This window comes from Sinocyclocheilus anshuiensis, unplaced genomic scaffold, assembly GCF_001515605.1.
Source record: "Sinocyclocheilus anshuiensis isolate Anshui unplaced genomic scaffold, SAMN03320099.WGS_v1.1 scaffold76, whole genome shotgun sequence".
NCBI classification, from domain to species: Eukaryota; Metazoa; Chordata; class Actinopteri; order Cypriniformes; family Cyprinidae; genus Sinocyclocheilus; species Sinocyclocheilus anshuiensis.
The window spans coordinates 270324-286258 of NW_015557067.1; the positions used below are offsets into that span (position 1 = coordinate 270324).

General features: G+C 38.9%; 1 protein-coding gene across 1 annotated transcript in view; it reads left to right on the forward strand.

Annotated features, from left to right (window-relative positions):
- Window positions 1–15935, forward strand: part of LOC107676688 (polypeptide N-acetylgalactosaminyltransferase-like 6) — a 210147-nt gene that overhangs the window by 190860 nt on the left and 3352 nt on the right. Inside the window, exons 8-12 of the mRNA XM_016471327.1 lie at window positions 6559–6676; window positions 8597–8704; window positions 9073–9294; window positions 14762–14878; window positions 15086–15235. Of these exons, the coding sequence (XP_016326813.1) occupies window positions 6559–6676; window positions 8597–8704; window positions 9073–9294; window positions 14762–14878; window positions 15086–15235 (715 nt within the window). The remainder of the gene's footprint in view (window positions 1–6558; window positions 6677–8596; window positions 8705–9072; window positions 9295–14761; window positions 14879–15085; window positions 15236–15935) is intronic.

The window sequence follows — 15935 nt, forward strand, 5'->3', positions numbered from 1 at the left end:
AAGTCTGCGATCCGCCGTAAAGCAAGAAGAAGACTCAGGCCAGTCAGAAGACTCAGGCTCAAGCTCAGGACAGTTCAGACATTGCAGTGTATCAGAGGTAAAAAACGATATAAATACTGTTCAGTTTCTTGCACAGACCGATCGTTTCATGTCTTTACACATCAATGTATCGTCATGAGCCACAGGGTTTAATTAGTTTTTGTCTGTGTATGATTTTTTGACTCTCAAAGCCGTGATTCCTGAGAGGCGCGTTATTCTGTGAGCACACTTTCGGTGTGTGAGCACAGAAACCCGTCGGCTTTCAAGCACTGGACAAGTCTTAAAAATACACGCAAATACTGAATATCACTTTTGTGATAATGCATTGAGTCAGTGACATTTCCGTCAACTGTCCCTGCACTCGGACATATTTTCTGAGTCAAGTCTGAGTAAAAATGCATCCGAGTCCGTGACAAGTCTGAGTCCTTTAAAAAGTTTTACTCGAGACCAGACTCGAGTCCGAGTACGAGTCCGATTACCCCAACTCTAGTAAAAAGTATAATTGTTTTGGTCCAAACAAGCCTAGTTTGACAAGCATCGAGTGTCATTACATTTTGTCATTTTGGTCACTTGGTTTACATTTCTTGCACCAGTTAGCCCCGCCCATACTGAATTATCATTGGGCCGAAGAAGCGTTCCTGTGTCTTAAACAGAATGTTTAAAATGAAGGCAATGCTGCCCTTTTCTTGTTTTCTTAAACATATTTGGGTCATGAAGGATTCTTATTTTATCTAAATATGTACTTTTTTAAGCATAAGACATTTTCAGCAGCACTGTTTAATTAGTGTGCTGACACTTTTACACTTCAACTCTTAGAAAGTTGCCACTACCATTAGTTTCCATTTCTGTGGTGTCACACCGTTTACCCACCCACACAGAATTCTCAAAGTGGCACTCTTCATGTATGTTAAATGTCCAACATGGCTGAAGAGAAATTGATTGTGAAAGTTCAGAAACAGATATCTCATCACAAATTCCTTAAGTTCCTCAAGAAAAAAAAAAAACATACAAAAAAAAAATCACATCTGATTAAGCATCACAGAAGTCATGAAAATACAAGTAGGTGTATTTAGTTTTATGCTGAGTGCACAAAAAGAGGCTGTGTTTTGTGATTGATTGTTTTGCACCACACCTATTTTTGCTTTCAACGTGAACAGACAAATTGCTTGTAGCTGGAATCGAGTCACATTGTGCCTGGTTAAGATTTTATTTGCATGTGTTATAGTTCACCCAAATATAAAAAATCTGCCATCGTTTACTTATCCTTGCCTCGCTCCAAACCTATATGACTTCCTTTCTTATGTGGGACATAAAATAAGATATTTTGAGAAATTTCTCAGTGTTGTCTGTTCAATGGAATTTAAAGTAACCAAAATTGTGTGGTTTCCAGCGTTGTTCAAAATATCTTCTTTTATGTTCTGCAGAAGAATATAAGTAATATGGAATGACATGAGAGTAAGTAAATAATGACAGAGTATTCATTTTTGGGTGGACTATTTAAAGGAACACAATAATTTTTTCTTGACATCTTTTTAAATTCCACAATAAATTATCACATTCACTCTCAGTCGTAAATGTGTCTTTCTAATTATATGCATAACAGAATTATACATGTTTCTTTCAGACAAGCTGTTGCATTACAGTCTGTTAACACACTGTGCCCGTGTATCGGAGCGATCTTAGTGTAAAGAGAATGCACAACATTCGAACTTTCCATATTAAAATCCTTCCTCTCTCCAGGCAAAATCATACAGATCCCCTCCGTGTTCACTTTCACTCCACATCGCCTCACAGGAAGGGCTCATCTTGTTAGATTTATACTTAGCTAGGGGGTCTACATCCAGGAGGGCCTCCCTATTTCTCTCTCTCTCTCTCTCTCACTCGCTCTCTCTCATCTTTCTCTCTCTCCTTATCTCTCTCTTCTTCTGTAGTAAGGTATTTGACCTGGTGGTATGCTCCAGTGGTGCAGAACACTCCTGATGAGAGGTTTCTCTGCTTCCTTCACCTGCCTTTCCGTCACACACACTGACACTCCAACCACCACATCGACCCACACTCTCCCCTCAGACCAAGGCCTAAATAGGTAATCAATACAGCCACCGCAGCTGTTCCTATCCTTATATTTACCACGCACGGCAGCCTTACCGAGCGAGCGGCCCCCTGAAGTAATCAGCTCCCTCTTCTGTGTCTGAATAAGAGACCGAACATTGAAAAACAGATACATCCTAAATGGACTGTGTCATTGTGCATGCATGAACGCACTGGGAGACGAGAACATGCAAATACAATCAAGAGCCCTAGCTGTGGCTAGAGCCGTCAAAAAAAAAAAAAAACTTGTCAAGTCATCAGAGCTCCCCAGAGCCTGTTGATCGGGTGCTCCAATCATCCCCATCGCTGATTCCTGCCTCTCCTGATGTCTGAGTGATTCTGTTTCTTTCTGCCTGAGTCTGCTAGCTGGGTGGCCCAGCTGATCAAATAAACCATCGGCAAACCCCACAGCCAAAGAGTCATTGTCTGCAATAGCCAAGACACAAGTGTCCATTCCAGGACCATGTCCACCATGACACAATTTCTGCTGGAGCTGCTGTTATTGGCAGTGGAAGGGAAAAAAAAAAGCAACATGGTAATTTCTCCAGTGGAGTGCTTGTTCCTCCATTAGCTGCCTTAATTGAGTAGACTGTTATATTTCAGCACCTTATTAAATAGGAAGGAAGCAGGCCAGAGAGTATTACGTGAGAGTAAATAGATTTTGGCACCATGCTGCTCATCTACTTTGGCCGTCTTTACACAAACCCATTCCTCCGATTATTGTTTAGGGCTTGCCTCTTTGTCTTTGTTCTCTTGCTCATTCTCGTTCATACTCCTCTCCGTTCTCCTGCTTTCAGCCATCCATAATATGTTGGCCCTGCTTAGTTTAAATCTAGTCCCGAGAGGACACAGTACTTTGCCGTTTTCATCCTTGTTAAATGCTGACCATGAGGTTTCCACCAGATACTCTGCACTTGGCGGTCACATAATGATTTGTTTGATTTTAATTGGAAAAAAAAGCCTAATATATCAGTATGTGTACTTGTGGGTGAATCTATCTGTTGTTCTGTTGTTTTATAGTTTTGTCAATGATGAAAGGTGATACTAAGTTCATTTGACTCCATGGTATCAAATCCTTCTTTTTATTTTTTTATTTTATTTTTTTTTCAAATTCAGTAAATTGTTCATTAAATTTTACTCAGAAGATCAGAGCTGCACAAAAATTCTCTTTTTTGATATTTGAAATCGTTCCATAGAAATGGTTTCATGAAGTGAACAGTGAAGATATCAATAAGAAACTAAGGCTGTTTTTTGCAATGGTTTGGTGTATTGAAACATAACGGTATAAGTCATTTCTATGATGGATTAAGGGTCCCCTAGTAATTTTGGCAGAGCAACTCAAAGGTTTGGGGTCAGTAATTAAAGAAGTTAATACTTTTATTCAGCAATTAAATTAATCAAAACGACAGTGGAGACATTGTTCACGACCCAAAAAATATTAAAAAAATATTTCTGCAAAAAAAAATGATGTTGTTTTGAACTTTCTTATCATCATATAATCCTGAAAAAAATGTTTCATGGTATCCACAAAAATATTAAGCTTTCAACATTGATAATAATTAATGTTTCTTGAGTAGCAAATCAGCACATTATAATTATTTCTGAAGGATCACGTGAAACTGAAAACTGGAGTAATGGCTGCTGAAAATACAGCTCTGCCATCACAAAAATAAATAATATTTTAAAATATATTAAAATAGAAAAGAGTTGATTAAAATTGTAATCAAATTATATTACTATTCCAGATTTTTTTGATCAAATAAATGCAGCCTTACTGAGCATAAGAGACTTCTTTCAAAAACTTACAACCCCAAACTTTTTAACAGTATGTAGGTTTATTTTTGGTAATAGGTTTGCCTAAATTGTGTTTTTAGATTTCTCAGGGCACATTGATTCAAATGATACCCATTATTCCTGCATCATCTATATTAGGCTTGACTTTGCTTTTTTCGTTTATTCAAACAGTTTGAAGAGGACAATTTGAGAGTTACACATCTTAGTAAATACAGGGTAACACTTTATTTTAGGGTATCTTAACTAGTTGCTTATTAGCATGCATATTACTAGAATATTAGCCATTTATTTGTACTAATTAAGCAAATATTAATGCCTTATTCTACATGACCTTATTCTACATCCCTATAATCCTACTCAATACATAAATTTAACAACTTACTAACCTTACTAACTATACTGAACAAAATTATAAACGCAACACTTTTGTTTTTGCCCCCATTTTTCATGAGCTGAACTTTCAAAGATCTAAAACTTTTTCTATGTACACAAAAGGCCTATTTCTCTCAAAGTGAGGTGGATGGATTATCTCGGCAAAGGAGAAGTGCTCACTAACACAGATTTAGACAAATTTGTGAACAATATTTGAGAGAAATAGGTCTTTTGTGTACATAGAAAAAATCTTAGATCTTTGAGTTCAGCTCATGAAAAATGGGGGCAAAAACAAAAGTGTTGCATTTATAATTTTGTTCATTGTATTAATAAGCAGCAAATTGGGAATTTATTGAGGGAAAAGTCGTAGTTGAATAAGTGTTCCCTATTCTAAAGTGTTACCAAATACAGTTGTCAATTTCACTGACTGTGTAAAGGCCACTCATGATGAATAAATGAGGCCTGCCACCAGCACCACTACCACCAACAACGAATGAAATGTCTGCCCATAGATCATTTCAGCTGAATAAATAAATCCACCACAAATCCTTTCTCAACCCAGGGCTCTCTGTCGTCTGTGCAGTGTGCAAGTGCAGTATATGCATAACCATAATCCCAAAACATGCTGTCATTCCAGCCTTTGCATTACCGTATTTTATCCCACATGCTCTATTAAAAGATTGCACTACTTACACCAACAGACACTTTGTACCGCTTCATGTCTGCTTTAGCCAAGTCTCGGGATTCAAACGCCACTGAACAAGTGGAGAGATCCATTAAATCCATCAGTATCCCCTCTCAAACCCCATTGGCAGGCTTAAGCCCCGTAAGTGCACGTGATATAATGACTGAATACATGTTTTGGAAGCACAGTAAGCATTAATGAAAATAGCACAATGAGGATAACAGCAACTCATCTGCATGTTTGGTTGACATCTGCTTTACCGCAAGCCTCTCTCACTTTGATCTGCCTTGAATTAGCCACTAAATCTCACTTTTCACATAAGTAATTTTGACTGGACTGTGAGCAGAATTCAGCTTGCAGCTTATGTCTGATTCTACCATCGGGGACTGTTTGCAGATGTAGATTAGGATTCACCTGTCAAAACACAGAAGCTTGGGGAGATGCATGAAAGTAAAATGAGCTTATTAATTCATGCTATGATGGTTCCATGTGTTATATTCTCTGCTTCTGTACAGTGTGATGTGCAGGAGGGATGCCCACTGGATCCTGTCACAGTACACACAAACCGTCTGGCAACTGACATTGTAATCATGATGTGATCATGATGGTGCATAATTTACTTTGTGTCATGTTCTGAATCTATATTTTATCTATCTATCTATCTATCTATCTATCTATCTGTCTGTCTGTCTGTCTGTCTATATCTATGAATCTATTAAAATAGCTGTTGTCTGTTTTAAAATGTCATTTGTTTCTGTGATGGCAAAGCTATCTGTCTGCCATCTCTGCAAGGCCTATAAACTTTCAAAATTCAAGGTTTTTAAAACTGTTTTCAAGGTTTGACAGATTTTGCTAATTAAAAAAAAAAAAAAAAAAGTTGATGAAAAAAGTAGATGAATTACTTTGAATACTATTTATTTAAATTCTGCTCCTTTGCATTCAGATTTCAATTCTGCAACCTATTCGCTATCTCAGTTCAAATGCAATTTAATTATGGTTTTAATTGACAGTTAATGACAAATAAACAGATGTTGCCACGAGTTTGTCAGAAACTATAACCAAGTTAAATATGTGGGCAGTTTTTTGCACTAATCATGACAATGTAAGGCAGCATTATTCTGGCACAGACTCTGTCGGTGCAGTGTTGGATATGCATTTGAAGTTGCATGACTTACTATGAGTCATATACATATGATAAACATTGACCCGCTGACTAATCGACTTCTTTGCTGTACCAGTTTGCTAATAATAGTAGTCATGCAAGCCCTAGTGTATCTACCTACTCATCAATATAGATTTTATTCTTATTTACATTCATTGATTTATTGATTTAACCCAAAGCCATTTGCAAGTGAGAAATAATATAACACAAGTGATTCATTATAAGAATTTTATTAAATACATTTATATTAAGTAACGGATCCTTCCTGATGCTCACAGACTTTCCCAGGGGTTATTTGACCTTAATTTGTGGTCCTTCCTGCACACTATCCTTCAGGTTCTATTAAGGCTTTGTCCAAAAAAATGCAGTATGAAGTCTAAGACATGGCTGAGCATGTTGGTCTTTCTGCTTCCCGCAGGTCTCCTGTGATGGCCGGAGGCTTGTTTGCTGTAACCCGACTGTGGTTCTGGGAGTTGGGAGGATATGACACAGGCCTTGAGATCTGGGGCGGTGAGCAGTTTGAAATATCTTTCAAGGTGAGTTAAAGCATCTGGGTCGATTCCTCTATGCAATTCGCAAATAATATATCAATTCTTACAGACCTTATGAAGGCTGCTACCTGTTGTTGGCCTTTCAGAACAAAATAATGAAACAGAACACAATAAGACTCACGCAAGATACAGTGCTTTGTGCAATCTAGGCATTTAAATGGATTTCAAGACACACCCTCCAAAACCACATCCAATAGCTCATTGCTCCTGATCCATTGCAAACCTCTAACTGTAACTATACCAGATATCTTTTCTCACACTTAATGTGAAGTGCTCTCTGTCTGTCTAGACAATCTTTTCTCATTCTTTTCAACAATAAAGCCCAAATGAGATTGGACGGCAGAGGTTATTTTCTTTACTGTGTTACTAAGCGAAGACTCAGAGCTAAAAGCACACCAGTGGCCGAAACAAGGCGGTGAAGATAGGGGAACTGTGAGTCTGCACGTGTGTTTTTGTGTTTAGATAGGCTAGACTGCTGAAACGACTTAGATTGTGTGATCCAGTGATTGGCTGTGGCTCTGAAGTGATTCGGTTTTGATTAGCGGGGCCAAAACTGGTGCCGATGGATGTGAGGAAGTGTTCTATTTATCAGTTCTGACATACCTGCCACCCCACTCTTTTTCATTAGACTCTCACTTGTGCTGGCACTGAACTTTGTTATTGGAACACTATCCTCTGCGCCTCTCTAGTAACTATGGCAACCGCAAAAATAGTTTAGAGGCTAAACCGGCTGTTTGACAGGCTTTTTATTATTATTATTTGCTTTTATGCACAGTATGTGCCTGTTGCTATTTGTTATAAAGTTGTACCATTCACACTGGACCTTGAAATATGGTAGTAAAATAGCAAACAACACTCCATTTGAAAACTTTAGTACTGTAACAGTGTCTCCATCCGAAACCAACATGCAACTACAAACTGAAATAAAAGCCGGGGCTGATTGGGCCTGGCATCATCCCATTGATTGGTTGCCTGACACGCTCCGTCCAAGTTTCATCCATCTGTTCGATGTAGGCAGCTTTCTAAATGCAATTCAAGTCATCTTAATATCTGCCATGGCTGCCTCTCTTCATTCTTCATGATAAAAAAGGCTGTGGAAATGTTTTTGAAAATGATTCCTAAAACTTCATTTGTTACATGGCTTCCTCTTTTATCCTCAAATGAGGGATCGGCAGGGGCTTTTTCTTGCTCGCGTTGTAGCACTGATGTCTCGAACGATTCTCTCCCCATAACGATGGGGTCTGTGAAGTTAGCTTGACCGCTAACCCGCCGCCTGGCAGGAGAGATAGGTCTGTGCAGTTTGATATCTGCAGACAGCTCTCTTGAGCCCAGCGGGTGACCGCGGAAGAGAGAAACCTTCAGACTCAACTTGTCCAACTAGAAGCCCTCCTCCCCCCTGCCTTCTCACCTCCCTCTGTGTGTCAGTGGCCCTGGCCAAGTCCACACTCCACCATGCCTGAGCCAATACTCGATACAGACAGGCACATCAAAACCTTGGCCTTAGTAGAACAGAAAGAGAGAGATGGGAAGGGAAGCATATTGAACACCCTGCTTTCTTTCTTTATCTCTCTTTTCTTTTGGTATAAAGAGGAACAGTAGAGACACAAGCGTGAGGCAGTTGGAAACACTGGTTCTTTCCTTCAGTGGATGCCAGTCGATCCGTAATTGGAGCCCACAGCGAGGACGTTGCTTGTTGCTGGTATGATGTGGAAGCATAGCAATATTTCTAGCTAGTCTCCGCATATTCCCACTGAGACCTACCCAGCCTGCCTGTGTAGGAGCTCACAAGGATGTGATGCATGAGGCTTTTTGAGCTTTTTCAACTGTCTGAGAGAATGCAGGATAGAGACAACTCTGTATGTACTGTGATGTAGTATAAATGTGTGTGTGTATGTGGTTTTCCAGGTGTGGATGTGCGGAGGCAGCATGTATGATGTACCTTGTTCGAGGGTGGGCCACATCTACAGGAAGTACGTCCCCTACAAGGTGCCTTCAGGGACCAGCCTGGCAAGAGTGAGTAGAACTTCCACTATCCTTCCAAATGAGAAAGGATAGAGTGTTTCTCTGCAGTGGCCCAATTCTGCTAGTTTATAGTGCTCTAGATTCACAATGTTCCTAAGATTATCTTATTTATATTCTGCACACATGATAAGAGACAAATAGTATAGAGATTACAGGTAGCACTTTGCTCTTGACAGCGTGTGTATATATAAATATAAAAATTAGTATAAATCAATCAATATATATATATATATATATATATATATATATATATATATGTGTGTGTGTGTGTGTGTCTGAATAAATTTTGGTTTGACTGTATATATATATATATATATATATATAAGATATTTATATATCTCCATTAATGCGTCTCATAGAACCTGAAGCGAGTGGCAGAGACATGGATGGATGAGTACACAGAGTACATCTATCAGCGCCGGCCCGAGTACCGCCACCTCTCCACTGGCGACCTGACCGCTCAGAAAGAGCTCCGCAAACACCTCAAATGTAAAGACTTCAAATGGTACATGAACACTGTGGCCTGGGACCTGCCCAAATATTACCCACCTGTGGAGCCACCGCCAGCTGCCTGGGGAGAGGTGGGTGAACAAAGACTCTGTTAAAATTGTAAACATTCCAGTGTTGAGCGAACTGCAGAATTTAATAACTGGCTTTCAATCGTTAATTTCATGATTTGGAATTTCAATTGGATTAGCTTCATAAAGATGCTGAATTGTAACATGAGACGGAATGAATATAAGTGGATGTGAATTTAAAGAAATCAGTGCAGTTATACAACAAATCAATTTGAATAAAACTAATTTTTGTGTATATAGTAACAGTGGTGTATACAGTATACTGTATAGATAGAGAGAGAGAGAGAGAGAGAGAGAGAGAGAGAGAGACTACTAGCCTATGCCACCACAGTAAACAATAAAGCAATATAGAGCAGTAAATCTTCTGGTCTGATCTGTACAGTTTTGACACCCTGCTGCCTTTTTTGTTACACCTCGTGTCGCTTTGTTCATCCATAAGTGGGCGCATAACTTTTACTTGGTTTAAGTTATGCACTAAAAATGACACAATCGTCAATATATCTTGTATGAGACAGAGCATAGATGCCAGTATAGGTATAGGCATGTGTGTGTGCATATGACATAGAGTTTATGCAGAAATGTTCATTGATTTATGAGAAGCACTGCCTGATGAGATATAACATATTTTTCACCGGAGACAAGCAGGCGGCCGGTCCTCACCTAAACCCGCACTGTCTAATATACAGCGACATCACATCGTAACCATTGTTTGCATCACTGCTTCCTAATCCATAAATACACAGAAGATGCTTAATACATTTATTACTCAAGCTGATACGGGCAGACAGGCTATTCAGGTCATTCATTATCATCCAGGTTTCCTGTGCCAGAACAGCGGTTCTTGGGAACACGTGTGGAGAGATGGGCCTGCCAATTCTCTCCATCTGCAGTTCTGCCATGTCTGTTATAGTGGGGGGGTATTTAATATGCATGGACTGATTCCCATCTTGTGCATTTTGATGGGCCTTTTTAATCACTGCTGAATGATGTACCTCACAGACATCATGCCTTAATGAATGCCCCCAGGGAACACCATCTCCTCTTTTTTCAATCCCCTGTCGTGATGTGTCAGAAATGGCAAGGAATAATTTACAAATGTAATTAATTTCCCATCCCAATTAATTGGAGGGCTGATGCTTACCGTAAAGCGCATCCATCCATTACACTGGCTATGTTTACATGCAACCAAATAATCCGTTTGTAATCGGATTGACGGCTCACGCATGTGCAATGACACAGAAATAACGTAATGACGTATGACGTGCGGAAAGAACGGCTCTACCTTTTGAATAAAGTGTTGTATAAATCCGTGTCATTATAAAACTCTCCTTTCACTCTGCAACTGTGAAGTGGAGCAGGACAACCTCCCACTAGTCCTTGTTTTGGATTCTCATCCACAGGCAACCCGTTTTGGGCGCGGGGAGGGGAATTTTTACTGCGTGATAAATATGAGCAACACGGCACAGTGGTTTATATGTATATTTATCCATAAATGGATAAATATTAATTCCGCTGTTAAAAACAAATAAAGAAACCGTGTAGGAGAATGGTTATTATGTGATCAACCCGATCACTTTATTTAGCGTTCATGTAAAGACTACCTTCAGATTCATCAATCAGAATGAATTCAGTCCGATTGAACCAAAATTGTGCATGTAAACGTAGCCACTGAGGTAGTAATGGAAACTGCCTTTTGGTTTCAAATGTTTCGGTGGAGGCGGCCCAAAAAAGTCCATTAGCCGACAACATGCCGTTTGTTTCACTTATTGGCTCTCTCTGCATTAGCGACGTAAATATAGTAAAAAGGAAAGGCTGTGTGGTGTGCGGCTGGGGAACCTTGCTTGAGGGAAATTTATGCATGGTAAATATCTTCTGTCCTAAGGCGAAATGATAGTAATTTGACTGTCAGGCTGATAGCTTCATACGTCATGCTCTCTAGCTGGTCTGCTTGTGCGGCCACCTGTCACCCCGCCTGATGTATTGTTCAATAAAAGAGCCTCATTAGACTTTCGAAGCCACCCCCACGGGCCATGACAGAGAGCGAGAGAGGGGTAGCTAAGGAATGAAACGGGTCCTTGTAGGCATTTTCAGCAAAGGACAGGGGTCACGGTCAGCATGACCTCCAGCTGACAGGGCAGCGAAATGTGTAAGCAGGCTGTCAGCCATATGCCACTCGCCCACCTGCATGCATATATACTGTACTCTCTCTCTCCCCCACAGCTGTTTCTTTGCCTCTTCAATACACCCAAATACTTTGAATAATGCAATCAGCAGACTTTTCAGCCACTTTTATGCTCATAGCCATTGCTGCCAAAGGTTGTTATAGTGTAAATGCACTTGTTAGGTTTCCTGTGGCTTGAGAGGAAGAAGAGAGGAGAGACCCATGCTGATTTGGTCTGATTCTGCTGCATTTACCTCAAAAGTGTTTGTGATTACATACACTCTTCTAGGGTAGCCTCCTATGTTTTAATTTATATTCATGCTTTATTTTGTGGTGTAAATATTATAAATAAAAATTAAATTTACTTCTTTTGTGCACCACAAAAAAAGTGCTACACCATGAAAGGGTAGTAGGCGCTGATGATTTGACTTTAGCAGCACTTAAAATGATGCAAGATGAATGTTCTTGCTGTTTCTTTCTAATCAGCACAACCTCCTGCTGAATTCTAGAAAAACTTTAGAAATTAAGAGAACAGAGGCTTTCAAAAAGCCACAATAGTGGCTTTGAGCTTCTTAAAACATATTGGAACACATTTATAGCTGTTCTGACTTCACAGAAATGGGATTTGGTAGTAAATTGCTTGCATCCAGCAGTAAATTATGTTCTAATGCATGTCTTGTTACCGTGTTGAACAAGTCAAATAATTCATCCTGAAAACATCACTCGACGGCAGGCGCAAGGAAGGTCCAAAAGAGAGCGAGAGGCTGCTAATAGACAAGAAAATGAATTAAACATGTTTTCTTTTTATAACCTCAGGGACAAAAATAAGCATTTAAGAATAAGCTGGCAAGGCAGAGCTTGGTGTGACCTTGCTTTTCGCTTTCATTTTGTTCCATTTGTCAGATATGTCCTCGCTCGATTCTCCAATCCAGCTCATTTGAAAAGAAATCACAGCTCAAATTGGGTGCACCATTTCCTTTCCCGTAAATAATGAGCAGTAAAGTGTTGACCTGAACTGTAATAAAGACCAACACAAGGGTTAGGACATTTCATTCTGATGTGATGCATTGTCCTCACCCATCTCAGAAAGCTTGTGTCCATCTGCTGTAGAAATCACTCTGATTGTATTGGTTTTCAGCTTTGGTTTAAACTCATTCAAACTTTTCGAGTGAATTTTAATCTTTCTGACAGCGAGCAATAGCAAATGCATCTAGTCACCAACAAGAAAAATCAGCTTTAAGTCATGCATTGAACGCGTGGACCAGAACTTCATGTTGATTTGTGCTGCCTACTAACTGATTTCCAATTACTTTCAACAGTCATGCTTTGCCAAGAGCTCAAAAACCCTAAATCCCTCACCTCAATCGTTCAGGACTCATGAGCGTGAGAAAAACATATTTGAGGAAGTGGGCTCTAACAAACACATTGTAATCTGTTTCCTCTTATGGCCTTGGTATGCAGTGCACAATTTCAGCAGTGGAAGCTTATGCATTGTGCATGCACTACACTGCACAGCATAATATGTTCCACCGCAGTTCATCCTCTTTGTTAGGTCTCCTTTGTGTGTGTGTGTGTGTGTGTGTGTGTGTGTGTGTGTGTGTGTGTGTGTGTGTGTGCGTGTGCGCACCTCAATCGTTCAGGACTCATGAGCGTGAGAAAAACATATTTGAGGAAGTGGGCTCTAACAAACACATTGTAATCTGTTTCCTCTTATGGCCTTGGTATGCAGTGCACAATTTCAGCAGTGGAAGCTTATGCATTGTGCATGCACTACACTGCACAGCATAATATGTTCCACCGCAGTTCATCCTCTTTGTTAGGTCTCCTTTGTGTGTGTGTGTGTGTGTGTGTGTGTGTGTGCGTGTGACCTTGCCCCAGGCCCTGGTCCCCTCATGTCTCCCTAGTGAGGTGAATAAGTGAGCAGAATTGGCCCAGAACTGCTGCCCGCTCTTCTATGTCTGCTCAGGAGGCAGTGGCTCCAGCTGCTCATGCATTATTGAGCTACACTGTGACAACAGTCAGTACACCTGAATGACTTAAAGAAAATTAGTCGACCTGGACAGCCAATCAAAAAATGAAAAAAAGAGACCAATATAAGGACAAGGGGCAGTGGAACTCTCTGGAGTTCATGCAGTGAGGAAAGTGCACACGTCTTTGTGAACAGGTGTATTTAGAATGAATCATTATTTAAATAGGCCGATTTAGCACTTGAAAAGATTGGAGACCAGGGGTCGTATTGTACCTCACTGCACAGTTGTGGAAGAAGTGAAACTTTTGGCTAACAATTCAAGAGCACCGTAGAGGTGATTGTTATTGTCAGGAAGTACTTTTCTATCACATCTAAATAGTGTAAACCACATACCTTGTGTAAATATTTAGTAATAGAAAGAATTTACACATGCTTTTGACATTCTCAATTCATTAATATGCATAATTTTAGACATTTTAATATTCACAGAACTGTCAAATCTCAGGCAACACTTGTTGATAGAGAATATTGAAATGTTGCTAATATAATATATGTTCCAGTATAGTATAGTATAGTATAGTATATTGAGGTTTTGCTGAAATTGCAATAAAGACCAAAATTAGTAAACATGAATAACTGGAATAGAAATTACTAACCAATAATGAGCAATGTGCCATTGTTTTTAGCAAAAGTATACTGTGGACTTAAATTATGTATTATAATAATAATAATAATAACAATAATTTATTTATATAATAATAATAATAATAATATGAAAAATATAAATATTTCTGGCATTTTTTTTTAAATATATATAAATTAATACTTTTTTTGTGGTGGTGGTGGTGGTGGGCTTAGTTTGGCAGGGCAGAACATTCCTTATTGTTGAACCATGTATACTTTATTCAGTACTGATAAATTACATAATAAACTTACAATATTTATCAACTGAAAATAAAAAAAAGTATTAGTATTATGCGTATTAAAGTATTCTTCTCACGTTGCCTGTATTGACATTAGTTAAAACATTTTGTGTGTGGAGCGCTATTTGTGTGTGTGGAGTTCCTAGCTGTGTCCAAATCCATGATTTCCATGACTGTTAGGATGCTACCTTCAAACACAGCTGCCTATGTAGACACTACAGGCAGTGAGGCAGCTCACTAGGTTTTGAAACCGTGCTTATGTGTGTATTACAGTACAGATTTGTCTTACAAACTTTTTGATCTTCAATTCCTTGCTCTTGAACTTTGTTAGATACAATGACAATGCTAAAGCTAACCTTGTTAAATCCTTGTGCAATTGATGGGTGGCATTCAGCAAATCTGTTTCTCTGTCCATAGATCCGTAATGCAGCATCTGGTTTGTGCATCGACTCTAAACATGGCTCCACGGGCACCGAGCTGCGTCTGGATACTTGTCTGAAAGAGGGTGCGGAGCGAACATGGGCACACGAGCAGGTATAAGGCTCCTATTCTGTACACTATCCTGCATTGCTTAGTACTGATTTGTGTGAATGATGTGAACAGCATTAGATGCTCTTGTAGTTTCTTAAGCAACACTCTAAAAACGAACTGATACGTTTAAGACATGATGGCATGACATGAAGCTCATTCTGTGATAATCTCCTTGAAATTAAGAGAATTGCTGTTCCCTGTGGTGGTTAGATTTTCACGTTTGGCTGGAGAGAGGACATCAGGCCTGGGGATCCCCTGCACACCAGAAAATTCTGCTTCGATGCTATTAGTCAGAATAGCCCCATCACCCTGTATGACTGTCATGGCATGAAAGGCAACCAGCACTGGAGCTACAGGAAGGTAGTAATGCAGTCAAAAATTTGAACATAGCTACTCATTCTTATGAAATACCACATATGTATGAGAATTACTGTACATAGTGACTAAAAACTTAAACATATCAAAAATATCTTGTTTTAACTTCTTTCAAGTAGCTTCTTCAAAACTTGCCTTTGCCTAGATTACAGGTCTGGGGTCAAGGTCTGTCTAGTCAGCATGACCCTGTGAGCCCCTGCTGGTGGATGCAGTAACTACACGCTCTGTAGGCAAAAAGAAAAATTTCTGTGTTCTCCGAAAAAAATAAATAAATACAAAAATTAAATAAATAAATATCATATTATAATAAAATATTTTTAAAAGGTTTTCTAATTGTTTGAGAAAATGTAACTATATATTTGCATGTATGCATAAGTATTTAGAGTAATATAAATAAATAAATACATACATAAATACAATGTTTTTGAGAGAATGTAAATATATGTTTGTTTGCATGTATGCATTGATGCATATGACTTTAAATTAATATAAATAAATACAAAAAAATGATTGCTGTCTTTAAAAAGGTTTAATACATAAGCCTTTAGATGATTGCATAAGCCTTTAGATTAATATACATAACTAAATATATATTTTTTAAATGTTGTATAACTTTAAGAAAACGAATATGTATATATATATATATATATATAGATAGATAGATAGATAGATATATATATATATA